Source organism: Eptatretus burgeri, chromosome 16, assembly GCF_056783735.1.
Source record: "Eptatretus burgeri isolate ZD-2024b chromosome 16, Ebu_testis_v1, whole genome shotgun sequence".
NCBI classification, from domain to species: domain Eukaryota; kingdom Metazoa; phylum Chordata; class Myxini; order Myxiniformes; family Myxinidae; genus Eptatretus; species Eptatretus burgeri.
In genome coordinates, this window is record NC_140976.1 from 13366851 (window position 1) to 13381850 (window position 15000).

The 15000-nt window shown below is 42.8% G+C and overlaps 1 protein-coding gene across 9 annotated transcripts in view; it reads left to right on the top strand.

Annotated features, from left to right (window-relative positions):
* Positions 1 to 15000, top strand: part of LOC147010549 (connector enhancer of kinase suppressor of ras 2-like) — a 237716-nt gene that overhangs the window by 102602 nt on the left and 120114 nt on the right. For 5 of the 9 annotated variants that reach the window (XM_085858718.1, XM_085858720.1, XM_085858724.1 and 2 more), the window contains exons 1-2: positions 2815 to 2977; positions 3202 to 3365. The exons of 1 other annotated variant lie outside the window; for it this stretch is intronic. In XM_085858718.1, coding sequence (XP_085714844.1) covers positions 2830 to 2977; positions 3202 to 3365 — 312 coding nt within the window. In that variant the 5' untranslated portion in view covers positions 2815 to 2829. Of the gene's footprint in view, positions 1 to 2487; positions 2642 to 2814; positions 2978 to 3201; positions 3366 to 6288; positions 6435 to 15000 lie in introns of those variants that run through there. 3 more of the 9 variants (XM_085858726.1, XM_085858725.1, XM_085858723.1) reach the window with 3 other exon arrangements.

Below are 15000 nucleotides of genomic sequence, written 5' to 3' on the forward strand. Positions count from 1 at the left end.
TCCTCAGAGCTCTGTCTCCTTCACAGAGCTCCCGTCGATCTCCTCAGAGCTCTGTCTTCTTCACAGACCGACCCGTCAATCTCCACAGAGCTCTGTCTCCTCCTCAGAGCTCCCGTCGATCTCCTCAGAGCTCCCGTCGATCTCCTCAGAGCTCCCGTCGATCTCCTCAGAGCTCCCGTCGATCTCCTCAGAGCTCCCGTCGATCTCCTCAGAGCTCCCGTCGATCTCCTCAGACCTCCCGTCGATCGCCTCAGAGCTCTGTCTCCTTCACAGAGCTCTCGTCAATCTCCTCAGAGCTCTGTCTCCTTCACAGACGCATGCTCTTTCGCGCATGCGCCCCCCGCACACTCCTCCCACCCGCCAAATCGAGCGGAAAACCCCGTGACCGGCCAGGTGGAGGAGCGAATCCAGGTGAGGGCGATGCGGTGCGGTGGTGCATCCCCGAACAAAAGGGAAACCCAACCATTATAACAAACCGCAGCGCAGGAACATTTAAATACCCATTAGACTAGGGGAAAGGGCTATCTATAAAACACGTACTTACCGAGATAACTACTCTATAGGAACCTGTATGGTGTTCTGTGAATTTCCATAGCCTCACATATATATATGATAGTGTCATGTCAGATTCCTCCAGAAGATGAAGTTGTGCATTTGGTTCATCCAGACAGGTGTTTAAACTAAAGAAAATAATAATGAGTCAACCACACACACACACACACACACACACACACACACACACACACACACACACACACACACACACACACACACACACACACACACACACACACACACACACACACACACACACACACACACACACACACACACACACCTACAGGATACACTCCTGTTTGCCTTGAGTGAGGTGTTCTTAAATTGGTGCAGTGGTATTGTCAACATCCCCACCCTCCCCCCATCGCTGCTGTCTGGTATCTGTCCAATGAGGATATTGTTGCAGAGAATGGCATTTCCCAAATGCGGCTGTTGTCTTTCTGACTCATTGAATTTTAATCTACCCAGCAAGCACAAAAACATGGAATAGGTAAAATATTGATTTTGACCGAAGTAAACACGAATGTGATGTAAATATGTTAATTATTGAGCATTCTGATGTTTGTTGGACGCTGCTTGCCTGTCATTGCTGGCCTTTCCTTCGATGCATGCAGTCCGGGTGCTGTCTGCCATAGCAGTTTGCTGATGATGCAGAGAAATGCATTTTGATCATGTTAATCACCTGGGAATTGATGAATTAATCTCTCCATTATTCCCTAAAATTCACTTTGGAATGTGCATTAAGAGTCCCCAGAGGTAGCAGACTCGCCTATGAGCTGTCTTGTCTGGATTTGATTACCAGCTCTATGATTACTGTTACCATGCTGCACTGCAGGCAGGGTGTTGCATCAAGCACGTATGCTGTTTTTCAGAGTAGATGCTAAGCTCGCTGTTTCACAGTGTGAGCATTCACTTGTGGATGTTAACGATCCCAGGACATCTTTCATAAAGAGTAAGCCATTGTGTGCTGATTCCCAAGCCAAATTCCAAATCGCTGTCTTGATTGAGGGTTGCTTCAGCCGTACCAGGTGATGGGCAAGCAACCTGCCATCGGTTAATACTTAGCTTTCGAAACGTTCACGACCAGTCATGGGCATCCTCATACCCACAGAGGGGTGTGGAGCACCGACTCTGTTGGAGACTAATGGATGCTCGGAGAGGTGTTTGAAAAACTGCTTTTGGAAATCCCAACCTGCTGCTGAGCTGAGATGTTGAATAAACCATTTCAGGAAGTGATCAATCGTAACTACTACTATTCTTTATATGTCGTTATTGATGCACAGAATTTTGTCAATAATTAATTTATATTTCAACTAAAATCCTTAGCAATCTTCTGAGCTAGATCGCATTTCCTAGGCTTTGTTTTGCCCTTTTGTTTTTTTAGCTCGCCTGTTCGAAGAACAGAGAGCTATAGCGATACCCCCGGCGTGAGCGTGAGTGTTAAAATGTTAAAGTTTTTGGTGAGAGTTATTTCCTTTCTAATGTTTTTATCTCCCACACTATTTTTTACTGATTACAATATACAAATACATATATTGCTTTAAAATTATTTGGATCAGACTTCACTGCAATGCTTTATAAAAAATATTATTATACTAGTCTTTTAAAAACGATAAATGTATAAACAGGTGAGCATGGGGTGGCTTTGACACCAACTCTCTGGTTATTTTGCTGCTCACATTCTCATTCTGCCTCAGTCTCGTAGATTTGTTCAATTCTTTGATGCTTGTTGCACACTCTTTATTTGTAGACATTGCCATGAGCAGTACTAAGTCCATTGAATGCTAATGCAAATTTGATCGAAGCATGTTGCTGTTGCCGCCGCCGCCGCTGCTGCTGCTGCTGTTTTTAGAAGTTTTTTTTTCCCCTATTGCTGGTACAGCCAGTTTAGCCACAGCATGTTTCCTCTCCCACTGCACTGGATCAGATTTTCTTGCTGTGTGCAGTTGCTTCTCCTGTGTTGTTACAAAGTTCCAGGATGTTATTATCTTCTCTAAGAGGGTAGAATTGTAGCATATCCACGTGGGAAAGCCTTTCGTCGGGGAATGCACTTCCGGTTCCATTTCCACTTTGAAGAACAATGGTAAATGCATCTTTGGTAGTGCAACGAGGTTGACTTGCTGCTGGTGTGATTGCGCTGTGTTAATGCGAATGCTGTTTTCCCACTCGGAATTATTATTTACTATTTTGGTGAATGTGGAAGCATTGGGGTTTGGCAAATGTGACCGGAAAGTTTTGAGTTGATTATTTTTAGAGCATCAACAGAAAGAAATGTTAATTGCTCAACAGTTTTTATTAGTCCTTACTGGTTTCACTGGAGGGGACGAGAGGTTTGCTCTCCGTCTGTCCATTTATCTGTCTCACCAGTGGTGTTTCTCACTTTCTCCCCATACCCATTCGCATATTCAACTGAAACTTGGTACATAGCTTTATTATAACTTGCAGAACAAATTCAACTTTCAGGGCATTTCATCAATTTTTCACAGTAATGCCCTTTTTTGGACTTAAAAAATGTCACATCGGTAGGGGACATGTGTTGTAAAGCAATTCTCGTTCTTGGTTTTACTATTTTTCTGACATTAGTGTAGTCGAAGAGCTTTGACCATGTCTTTGTGCCCTCTTATTGCACACCATTGCCCTCAGGCCTGGACGAGTCACTGCAGCCATATGTGACTAGCTTTGAGCGTGAGAAGGTAGATGGGGAGCAGCTGCTGCGCATCTCACACCAGGAACTTGAAGAATTGGGTGTGGGCCGCATTGGCCACCAGGAACTCGTCCTGGAGGCTGTGGACTTGCTCTGCGCCCTGGTCAGTATCTGCTTTGTGTTTTACGCTCTCTCTTCCACCTCATGTCTGGTTCAATGGGGAGGCAGGATTGATTGGGGGATCATGGTGGAATGAAGGCAACATGGCTTAACTTGAGTTGGCTACCCTCAAAAACAGGGTGATGAAACTCATTACCTCTGCCACCGACCGAAGGTGGATGGAGGTTATGTTTTCTCCCCTGTCTGTCTGTGAGCAGGATAACTCACAAAGTTGTGGATGGATTTGGACAAAACTTGGTGAACAGGTTGGGTGTGTGACAAGGATAAATTGATTAAATTTTGGTGAAGATCTGGATCTGGATCTAGATGTGAGAATTTTCAAGTGATTCTTCACCATTGAGAGATGGGGCCAAAAACGATATACAGTATATAATAGCACGATATCTCAAAAATTTGTGGATGGTTGTGACAGATCTAGGTGGATGAGTTTGGTACGTGACAATAACAAGCCGATTAGATTTTGGTATGTCTGGATGCTGATCCAGCTTATAAGTGGGACACAAAACAAACTGTTCAGCATGGTGGAGGTATGCACTCTACCGAGTGCTGTTCTCGTTTAAGTACCCTTGCTAGAGAGGGTCCATTTGTTTTTCTGTCTGTTTGTCTCTGTGTTTGCTTGTCTGCCTGTCCACACAGAACATGCATGTTTTTCTCTGCAACCGCTTGTCGGATTGAAACGAAATTTTCACCATCAGAGCGACTACTCATGTAGAATGTTTTAATGATAATTATGACATCATTGGTCACGTGGTGTGGCAGCCATGTTGGAAAAACAGAAAAACTTTGGACGTCTGTATCTCCAAAACCACACCATGGAAAAAGTAGAAACTTAGCACATGGCAAGTACTCCACATGGGGAATAAGTGTGATTTGTTTATGACATCATAGGTGCTTTGTTATGATGTCGTCATTGCATACATAGAACGCTACATCTGATCAGTATGAAAATTTTTGAGGGTCATCTAGGGATAAATTAGTCCACAGAAAAAAAAAATTGATGATGTCATCGGTCATGTGGTTCAGGAGCCATTTTGTTATAAAAAAAAAAAAACCTTAAAAAAAATCTTGTCTGATACGGCTGAAGAGATAGAGGTGAAACTTTACATGTATGACCACCTATCCATGAGGAACAAAAAGTTCATGAATACGATGTCATAGGTCACATGATCTGGCAGCCATATTAGATTGAGCGAAAATCTTTTTAAAATTCTCTCTGTTGAACCGCTTCATCAATTGACGTGAAACGTCACAATTATGTAGTGGTGATGCAGAATATATGTTTTAAATTTCAATCTGATCGGACACATAGTCTGACAGCCAGAATTATTTATTTTTTATCTAGAGGATTCTTTTTGATATTAATATATTTTTTTTGAATAAGGCTCATTTGGCTGTACCTGGATCAGTTTGAGGGGAGAGGAGTAGCAGCTGAAACCCGAACCCTATCCATGCTCCTCCTGGTGACTTCATCTTTGCTTTTGGCCTTGTTCGGGTTCCTTATGATGACTCCAATGCAGGACTGTACTTATTACAGCACGTGCGCTGTATACAATTGCACCGAGTTTGAAATGTCCCCGGTGTCCCCCCCTCCCCCCTCCCCCACATGCCTCAAGTGAGCCAATGACGGCCGTCCGGTAGATGGCAGTGCATAACCTTGACGGAAATGGCGACAATTGACGGAAATACCCGAGTATTTCAATGGAAATTTGTGAAACTAATGTGTTATATATGTGAAAAACCATTGAATTTATTGCTTGACTGAAAAAAAAAAACAAGAAACACTCCCCTCTCATGTACGAACGAACGAAAGACGTCATTTCCACCCACCATGGCATTTCGCACCGAACGCTGAAAGCTAAGTTCTTCTTATGCCATCATTCTCTTTAATATTAGCTATAAACAAGTGTTTCGTCATGCATTAGTAGTTGAAATTTACTTACAATTATGGCAGATATTGGTGGCAAAGTGATAAGTGGTTCTTTCAATAACATCAGCGTACTCATTTGCTTCACCACATGCGCTGTACTGAAGGATTTCACTTTTTGGTCTTGCATTTGATTTGAATTGAATTTTTTAAATCCCATTCTGAATTCAATTGAATAATAATAAATGTCATGGGTCAGGATCAGGTGTCCAATCAAAGCTGAGTTGCGTCAAAGCAGGATGTCTTGGTACCCAGTCATCACTGCCAGTTGTTATAAAGTGGCAGTTCTAGTTATGTCTTTTATTAATTACGTAATGCACCAGTACACAAACACCACACAAAACAAGTCCTGGTGAGGGTCTGCAATCTCTGAATGCTCTTTTTCTTGCATGAGTTTCAGTTAATTGATCCTTACTTGCAGCCTCGTAATCAAATCCCATGTCGTACAGTTTTCTTGCAACACTACACCCTTATATTGTAAGTGACATGAGACGATGCCGAGGGTATGATGGCAGAACAAGCCTTTCAAAGATAAAGTTGTTATGGAATAACTGAATCAAGAGGTTATGAATTTGCCTTCCATTTAGTCTCAGTTGGCCATTTGTCCTTTAATACCACTGCAATTGAATAGTAAGAACCGACAAGCTTGCAGGAATTAACTGCTTTGAGTGAGCACCCGTCTTTTGTGACCTTTGTTTTCTGACAGCAGGGCTGCTTACTCTTTGCTGAATCTTGTTTTCTTGACTTGTGAATACAGTCAGGTCTCATCTAATGACCAGCCTCATCCTGGCCAGGATATGTTTATGCTGTCTGTCTCGATCTGGGGGGGAAAATGCAAATGTAAGCCCACAGGAAGTTCCACCTGCTGCAGTTTGCGTCTGTAAGGATTGCGTCTGGTATCATGTCTTGAAAATGGAACATCCTTGTGCTGATGCACATATTGATTTTGCATTCATTTGTACTTTTTCACTTGTACTTCCAGGGCACTAGTCGTGCAGGAGAATATCTTGCTGCTTATGCTTTTGCCAAGCATTTTATGCATAACCAGAGAAGGCAGCATGGAGATTTAGGGCTTTGCAAGCATTGGATTTGGGCAAAGTTTCTACAATACGCAGCATGGCTTGTTCGGTAGGGAGCTAACCTGCTTTTGCAATGTTGCTGCTCTTCAAACGCAGTTCTTCACATTGTGATCTTCACTGTCATATTTGATGCTAAGCGCAAAATCTCTTTGTGATCACATTCATTGTGCCCAACCAGAACTAATTGACTATGGTAGCTCACTGTCTTGTGTCATCGTGTGAAACGTAGCCTAAAAGCGATCCGGTTTGACTCATTTTCTTGATATATTTATCCCTGTTTTATATTGGCATACTCATTGGGCGGAACTACTTGAGCCATGACTCCGACCCGAAGGGCAACCATGGGAGGCTAAGAAATAGTTTTGGAGTAATGGCTCTCAGGTTACTTGTATTATGTTGTCCCTTGGAATGTAGAAGCATTGCAGGTTTACCCAGTTCCTCCTACCCTCTCACCACCCCTACCCCCTACTCCCTGCACTTTGTGTTTCTGTGGCTTAGCAGTTATTGAATACCTGAGTTACAGATTTTAAATTTGTTTTGATTTTTTTTAAACACGTTTCACGGTCTCAGTGCAACCTTTCATTTTTCTTCTCTCCAGAACCATGGTCCCCACATGGTACACAAGATTGTATCTTTTATTTTGTTCTTTTCGCTCCCCTTGGAAATCTTGTATGCTCTCTACCGAGCATTTGATGTGAAGCTGTTCTGTTTTTCATACCAAGATGCTTTTGGTGTGGTATAAAAAAAAACCTCGCCTTTCAATTAGCAGTGACTTTGCATGTGGATTATTTTGTGTTGTAATTTTTTTAAGGGCTCCAAACTATTTGTGTTTGCCATGGTTGTGGTATGCAAAAGCATTCCAGTGTGGGACGGTGAATGCGAGATAGAAGAGAGAAAGGTAGCATGGCAACAGCACCATGGCAACGGAGCGTGACTCACGCACACGTTCCAATAGGCCCCAATGACACGACAGGCCTCTTTAATTAAAAACGCTGGCGTCTTTCTCGTTAACAGCTTCGTAATGTGGCCAGTTTAAATTTGTTATCGGCTGGCACTCTTGCCAATCTAAGGTCGATTTTACACATAACTGTCGTCCGGCCTTTTGAGGATACTGATGTGGGTGTTTGTTAATGGCATAAGACGAAGAATGTTTTACGATACTGTACTTCACTCTCATCTAATGTAGAAGCCCTATTCTAGTAATTGCTCAGCCATTACCTATTGATGTATAGTTTTTGTTTTGCTATGCCAATTTCACCATAGAAAACAACACAAGCTGTCATCATTTGACGTTGCTGTGCAGTGTCTCATTGGTTGTTTCCATTCTTCACCTGACACATCAAAAAGTTCGGTAGATTCATCAAGTCTCATCAAGTGGTGGTGAAAATTTGTTGGTAGTTTGCCTGTTTTGAGATCAATGGTTATTGTTTAAATCTCCAAATTCATTGCACCCATAAAGCCACTTCTTGGGTGTGCTCTGGGAACACCACATCATGGAGCACATTGTTCTTTTCGAGCATCATTAAGGAGGTTGTCATGTCCACTTCATTTTGCGAATATAAAAATTGCTATTGTTCCTTTCACCCGAGTAATTTGTTTGAGCAGTGCAATTTCATCTTTGGGCGGACGAATTGTCGTCACCGTTTTTGGAGTCTTTTCTGTTTTGTGATGGTGCTATTGGTGTTGCTGTCGTAAATTGGAATAAATCTTTATCTTCTTTTGTTTGCGGGCTTGTTACATACTTTCTTCTGTTTTGATTTATGCTAGAAGGACTGCATGAGAATGTGCAAAGGTTTCCATTCACAGTCTACAAGGCCTTTGTCTGAAGCTCAATGGAGTACTGCCCTCCCCTGTGGGCTGGCCCCAGTATCACATATGTCTCTCTTGGATTCTGTGGAATTCAAAGCTCTCAAAATAATTGAAATCTCCCATGATGAGGCTGAATAAAATTAGAACTTTGAAACAATATTGCAATGTTACTTTCCATAAGCAGCTGGAACTTTCCATAAGCAGCTGGAAGTGTACACATTTTCAGCGAAATTTTAACACATCGTCTCAGATTTCACTCTTTTTTTGTGCAAGTGTTTGTATCCACGGTAAAACATTGTGTCAATTTTCAGACCTGGGGGCCCATCGGGGCCCATTTTAGCCCCCCCCCAAATTTGGCGCCCCCAGTTGACCCACAATTTTCCAGTGGCCATATCACAGGTTGTAGTGGTCCAATTTGGATGATCTTGGTATCAAAATGCTTGTAAAAGCGAGATCTTTCGAATCGCGTAAAGTAAAATCACTTCGAAACAGTAATTCAAAAAGTTATAGTTTGGGGCGCCCTGTGACCTTGCCCCCCCCCCAGCCAAACCAATGATTTGGATTTTTTCGTGTGAGAATACCCCTTCATATACTCCAACACCTCAGCATAAATTAAAATGGGATCTCAATGGGTTCAAGTTTGATGATTGTTTTATTGTTCGGGGTCCACATATCACTCATTCTTGATTCGACATTGGGCGACGTTTGCTGTCATCGTTCCAATGACGTCACCTGCTGGCAGACGACTTTATGTCTGAAATTGACAATCATCATCTCTGGACTATTATGTATATATGTATATATATATATATGTATATATATATATATATATATATATATATATATATATATATGTATGTATGTATATATGTATATGTATATATATATGTATATGTATGTATGTATATATGTATATGTATATATATATATATATATGTATATGTATATGTATATATATATATATATATATATATATATATATATATATATATATATATATATATATATATATATATATATATATATATATATATATATATATATATATATTGTTGTGGTTACCAAATTCGCAAACCACCATTCAGGTCCCTTAGGTGAGGTATCTCGGTAAGTGCATGTGTAGTTAGGCCCAAACCCGTTGTCTAGTGGGAATACATGTCATTTATACGTGCTGCGACTCTTCAGGATAGCCGTTTTTCTTTTACTATCTTTATTTTGGACCAATCGCCATCACCACAACCACAACACCAACCACCAACCACAACCACCGCTTCACCACAACCGCCACGACCTTCCCGTCACACCTCGCCACCGTAGCATCGCCACCGTTCTTGCCCCGCTGTGGGTACCGGTGTTGGACTCATGCAGAACGCGCGTCGAACAGCGTGTACAAAATCACGGATTTTCTGCTTCAAAAACGGATCAAAAACGACACACGCCCACTTTTTGCCGTCCAATCGGTGAGCGAGGGGCGATTTGGCCCCGCCTCCAGAACGATCGATATATGCAAATTTGTGGATCAAAAAGCCTTCACGCCCACTTTTTCTCGGGCCAATGGGGAGCGAGGTGAAAGGTCAAAGGGAGGGGGTCAAAGGCGAAGTTACGGGGGGATAAAAGGACGGTGTTCGTCAGTCAGAAGAGGGAGTCGAACGAAGGAGAACGAGAAGAGTCGCAAACGAGAAGGAGTCGAGAACGAGAAGGAGTCGGAACGGAGGGGACGAGTGTGGAAGACTGGAGCCCGAAGCCTGCAGTGGCTGGAGAAGCTGAAGAGAGTCGGACGAGGGGGTGCTCGCGTCGGTGCCAGGAGCTGCACGCCCGAGGGAGGCCGGCAGCGCGACCTGGCCGAGGTGGAGACGCACACCAGGGATAATAAAGATCCTCTATACCCCGAGCATCAGCAACCCCCTCCTGTTTCCCCCCGCGCTGAGATAGTGCGACCAAGGGGGCCCCGTTCCCACCCCCTGCCAGGCACGGTCCACGAGGCCCGCGGGTTGCGGGGCCATCGCCGCTCCGCGTCTCATCACCAGACGGGTAGGCCCGACCCGGTCTCGGCCTCAGGCCTACCTCATTCTTGAGGGTATTTCTTTTCCTTGGTTTTGGGTATGTGTTGTCGGCGCCGTCTGTGAAGTAGAATTGTATAAGTGTTGCCGTGTGCTCGGTAGTCGGTATTAGCTCTGCACTGTGTTTTCACTTTTATGTTTGCTTTTTGTGTAAATGGAAGTGTGTTTTCTTTTTTTTGTGTGCATTTGGTGGAATTGTATTTGTGTGCTTCCCATGTGCCGCGAATAAATGTGCTTTATTGTTGAACTGTTTCCCGCTTCGCTTCGTCTTTTCCTCCATTGAATCCCCATCTTGCTTCACGTAAAGGGTTGGTAGTGGGCTGAATATGCCCGATAATTAATCGAACCGTCGAGGTCGACGATAACACCGCTCGGTTATTCTGATAGTACGGAACGGGTCGCTTAAGTGGCCCCTGTCCGAAGTCGACCTGCGGCGAGGTGCGATCGCCCGGTCTACCCTCCGCGTGGGTACTTAGGTAGTTCGAATTTGGCGAGCAACCCTATCCCACGCGGGGGCTGATTGGCTCGATCGCGGTGAGACCGAAAGGTCCACCCGTGACTGGTTCCCGGCGTTAGTCCGAGAGGGTCACGACTGGATTGTCCGTCCGGTGGGCGACGTGCCGCGATTCGAGTTACGTGGCCGTCAGCACGCCGGCGGGCGCGAAATCCGCAACAATATATATATATATATATATATATATATATATATATATATATATATATATATATATATATATATATATATTGCATCATTTGCGAAAGATTATTCTGCCTATTGTGTCTATTGATTTTTAAGTGTACATTTTTTGTATACTGTTCCGATCCATTCAACTGCCATAAAATGAAACAACGAAAAGGTCTTCGCAATGTGTCAAATGATATGTTGATGAAATTTTCTTCAAAGGTGAAAAAAAATGACAGACTTTCTACTTCGTGCAGAAAAAAACTTTCTCAGTTGTCACCAGAGCGTATTGAAGAATCATCTTCGACCAGTTCGAAATTATCATCAGAAGGTACTATCGAAGGCATTGCAGAATCTATTTCGACAGATGAGGACGAGGAGGTTTTTGAGCGAGAAGCAGAAGCTGACTAATTAAACCAGTCGTTATCGATGATAGGCGAAAGCCCATTCGACAAACGAAAGGCGGAAAGGAACCCAGGGTACGTTCCTGAAAAGCGAAGTAAAGTGGAAGATTCTGTGTGAAAGAAATTAGAACTAGTTGCTGGACCAAGCACTGCGGAGAAAACACAAAATACAGCATGAAAATGTAATGAAAACTGCATGCCAGAGGTGATCAAAAGCCTGAAAGAAAAATACGTTGTTTCGAGCCATTCAGAGCAAATACGTGTACTGACAATATTTGCTCGGAATATGAGCATCAGAGGGATGATGAGTGAATTCAGTTGCTCCCAAAGAATGGCTGTGCAAGCCAATCATTTAGAGAAAGAAAATGGTATGCTATCGTCTCCAAATCCCAAACAGGGTAAAATATTGCCTGACGAAGTGAAATCCGCCGTAACCGAATTTTACCGAAGTGATGAAGTCAGCCGAATAATGCGGGGATAAAAGGACTGTGTGGAGGTCAGGAATTAACTTGGAAAAGAAAAAATTCAAAAGTGCCTGGTACTAAACAATCTCAAGGAACTGTTTCAGAAATTCAAAGAGAAGAGCCCTGGCTTGAAAGTTGCATTCGCGAAGTTCGCCATGCTCCGTCCCTCGGAGTGTGTCCTGGCCGGTTCAGGCGGTACACACAGTGTATGTGTATGGACGATACATCAAAATGTGAAACTCATGATGTTTGGTTCCAAAATGCCACAGATAGCCGAGCTTCCTAGCTATCATCATGTGATAGCACGCATAGTTTGTAACCCAGCACAACCGGCATGTTATTTCAGAACTTGTGAAAGTTGCCCATCAATTGAAGACTTCAAAACCGAGCTACTGAGTGTTTATGAACTAGAGGATATTGATGAAATTCCGTTTAAACGGTGGACATCCACCGACAGATCTGAACTGAGCTCCATGGTCCTGCCTTTGGAAGAATTCATTAATCAATTCTGTGAATGCACGGTGAAATTAGTGAGACACGACATCATTGCCAAGGCCCAATCTCAGTTTCTGAAAAATAAGAAAGACGAAATCGGTGAAGGAGATTTTGTCATTATTGGAGACTTCTCAGAGAACTATTCGTTTGTCGTACAGGATGCGGCCCAATGATTCCATTGGAACTGCTCTCAAGCGACAATTCACCCCTGGGTTTACTATTTCAAATCGGACGATGTCAAATTAAACCACGATTCGTTCACGATTATATCAGAATGCAATACTCACGACGTCTCAGTCCACCTCTTCCAAAGAATGCTCATTGAACACTTGAAATCTAGCCTTGGAAATGTAAAGAAACTTTACTATTTCTCAGACGGTTGCGCTAGCCAATATAAGAATTGCAAAGCCTTCATAAACCGATGTCGTCACAAAGCAGAGTATGGTATTGATGCAGAATGGCATTTTTTTGCCACAAGTCATGGCAAGGGCCCTTCAGATGGTGTGGCAGGTACAGTCAAACGAGAAGCAACACGTGAGAGCCTGCATAGACCTTACGACAGTCAAATTATTTCTCCAAAAGATCTTTTCGCCTTTGCTGAAAATGGTTTGAATGCAACGAAGTTCGGTTACGGGATCCAAGAGGCGTATGACGAGGAAGAACGAAATCTGGAAGAAAGGTTAAAAATGGCCAAAACCACAGCTGGAACTCAAAAACTTCATGCTTTCATCCCTATTTCTCAAACTGCTCTTCAAGTACGCAAATTCAGCCTTCGCGAGGAACACCGTATCGAGTCAGCTATTTCAAAATCTACACCAACTTTTAACGGGAAACTCTCAGGTTATGTCACAGTGCACTGTGATGGAAAATGGTGGCTTGCCAGCATCATGGAAGCCTTTCAGGACACTCATGAAGTGAAAGTGAATTTTCTTCATCCAAACGGGCCCGCAAATAGTTTCTTTTTTCCTGACATTTAAGATCACTGCATTTTAGACATTTCTGATATACTTCTTTCCGTAGAACCAAAAACTGCTACAGGTAGAACCTACACAATCAGTAAAAAAGAAACACAGCTGTCAAATAAAACATTGGTTGGCAAAAAATCTTGACTATAATATGCTCGGAAAAACTCTGACTCATACTAGTATCGCTTCCAGTTCCTGCATGTGCAGTGGAAAATTTATGTACAATATACTGATATAGTGTATTGGAAATCTTGTGTTCAAATATTGTGCTATGTATTGTGGCGTATTGTGTGTCCAGCACCCGAGTCCCCGAACAATAAAACCATCATCACACTTGAACCCATTGAGATCCCATTTTCATTTATGCTCAGGTGTTGGAGTATATGAAGGGGTATTCTCACACGAAAAAATCGGGACCATCTGGCTGGGGAGCAGGGGCCCAAGGTCATATTGTTGTATGTATATATATATATATATATATATATATATATATATATATGTATATATATATATATATATATATATATATATATATATATATATATATATATATATATATATATATATATATACTGCATTTTAGACATTTGTATATATATATATATATATATATATATATATATATATATATATATATATATATATATATATATATATATATATATATATATATATATATATATATATATATATATATATATATATATATATATATATATATATATTTTGTTATGGTTTCTCACCACTCCGGCGTGCGAGCGCCCGCTTTTGACTAATCGCGGCCACTGGACGTGGCAAACCTAGTCGCAGCTTTCGGATCAACGCCGAAATCCAGCTACGGGTGTGTTTTTAATCACACCGTAAATCAGCCAACTATTCTGTCCACATGCGATAGGGTCCGATCGCCGAATTGTCAATTTACCTAAGTATGCGCGTAGACAGAAATGCCAGGGATTTACACCTCGACGGGACCCGTACGGATACGAGCCGTTGCACGCAGCTCACACCGTTTGCGATTTGCCGAGCGATTGTATATCGCCAAGCCGCGCCGGATCCGATTACTTTGTCGGCTATTTTAAAGCCAGCTCATTTTCCGTACGTAATAATGGCAGTCAATGACATGAAAGGATGTAACGAACAGGTCGACATTTAAACAAGGACATTTATTTACACACGTATGCACTCAAGGCAATGAATACAATGGGGGTAAGGGACAGGACACAAGCAAACAAAGACCTACAGCTGCTTGTCTATTATTGCACTTAACAGTTCTACTTATGGACATGGCGCCACAACTTTCATACAAAGAAAACCACAGGAAAGGAAAGGGCAGACTGGATCCGTAGGCCTTTATGTTCGTGGAATTGTGAAGACTGCAAGAGCTCCACGAGACCGTGATAGTTACCTGCCACCCTCGTGGTGACTCGCTGGCTGGCGACCTCTCTCTGGCTTTCTCCACCTTCCCGCAGTTCTACACGGCCCTGCAGCCTTGGCTGCGCTCCAGGCTTCGCTGCGCTCCGACTGCCCTCCACTGGAATCGAACCTTGTGGTGTTCTCCCGACTCCAAAACGGGACTGCATCTCGACTCTGCTCCCAGACTTCAGATGAACTCCACAGCGCACCCAGACCGACTCAACTCGACTGACTGCTTTGCGAACCCAGACCGACTCCAGGCAAAACTCCAGACAAACTCTCCAGGCAAGAAGAACTGACTCGCTGTGCGTTCCAGCGCGCCT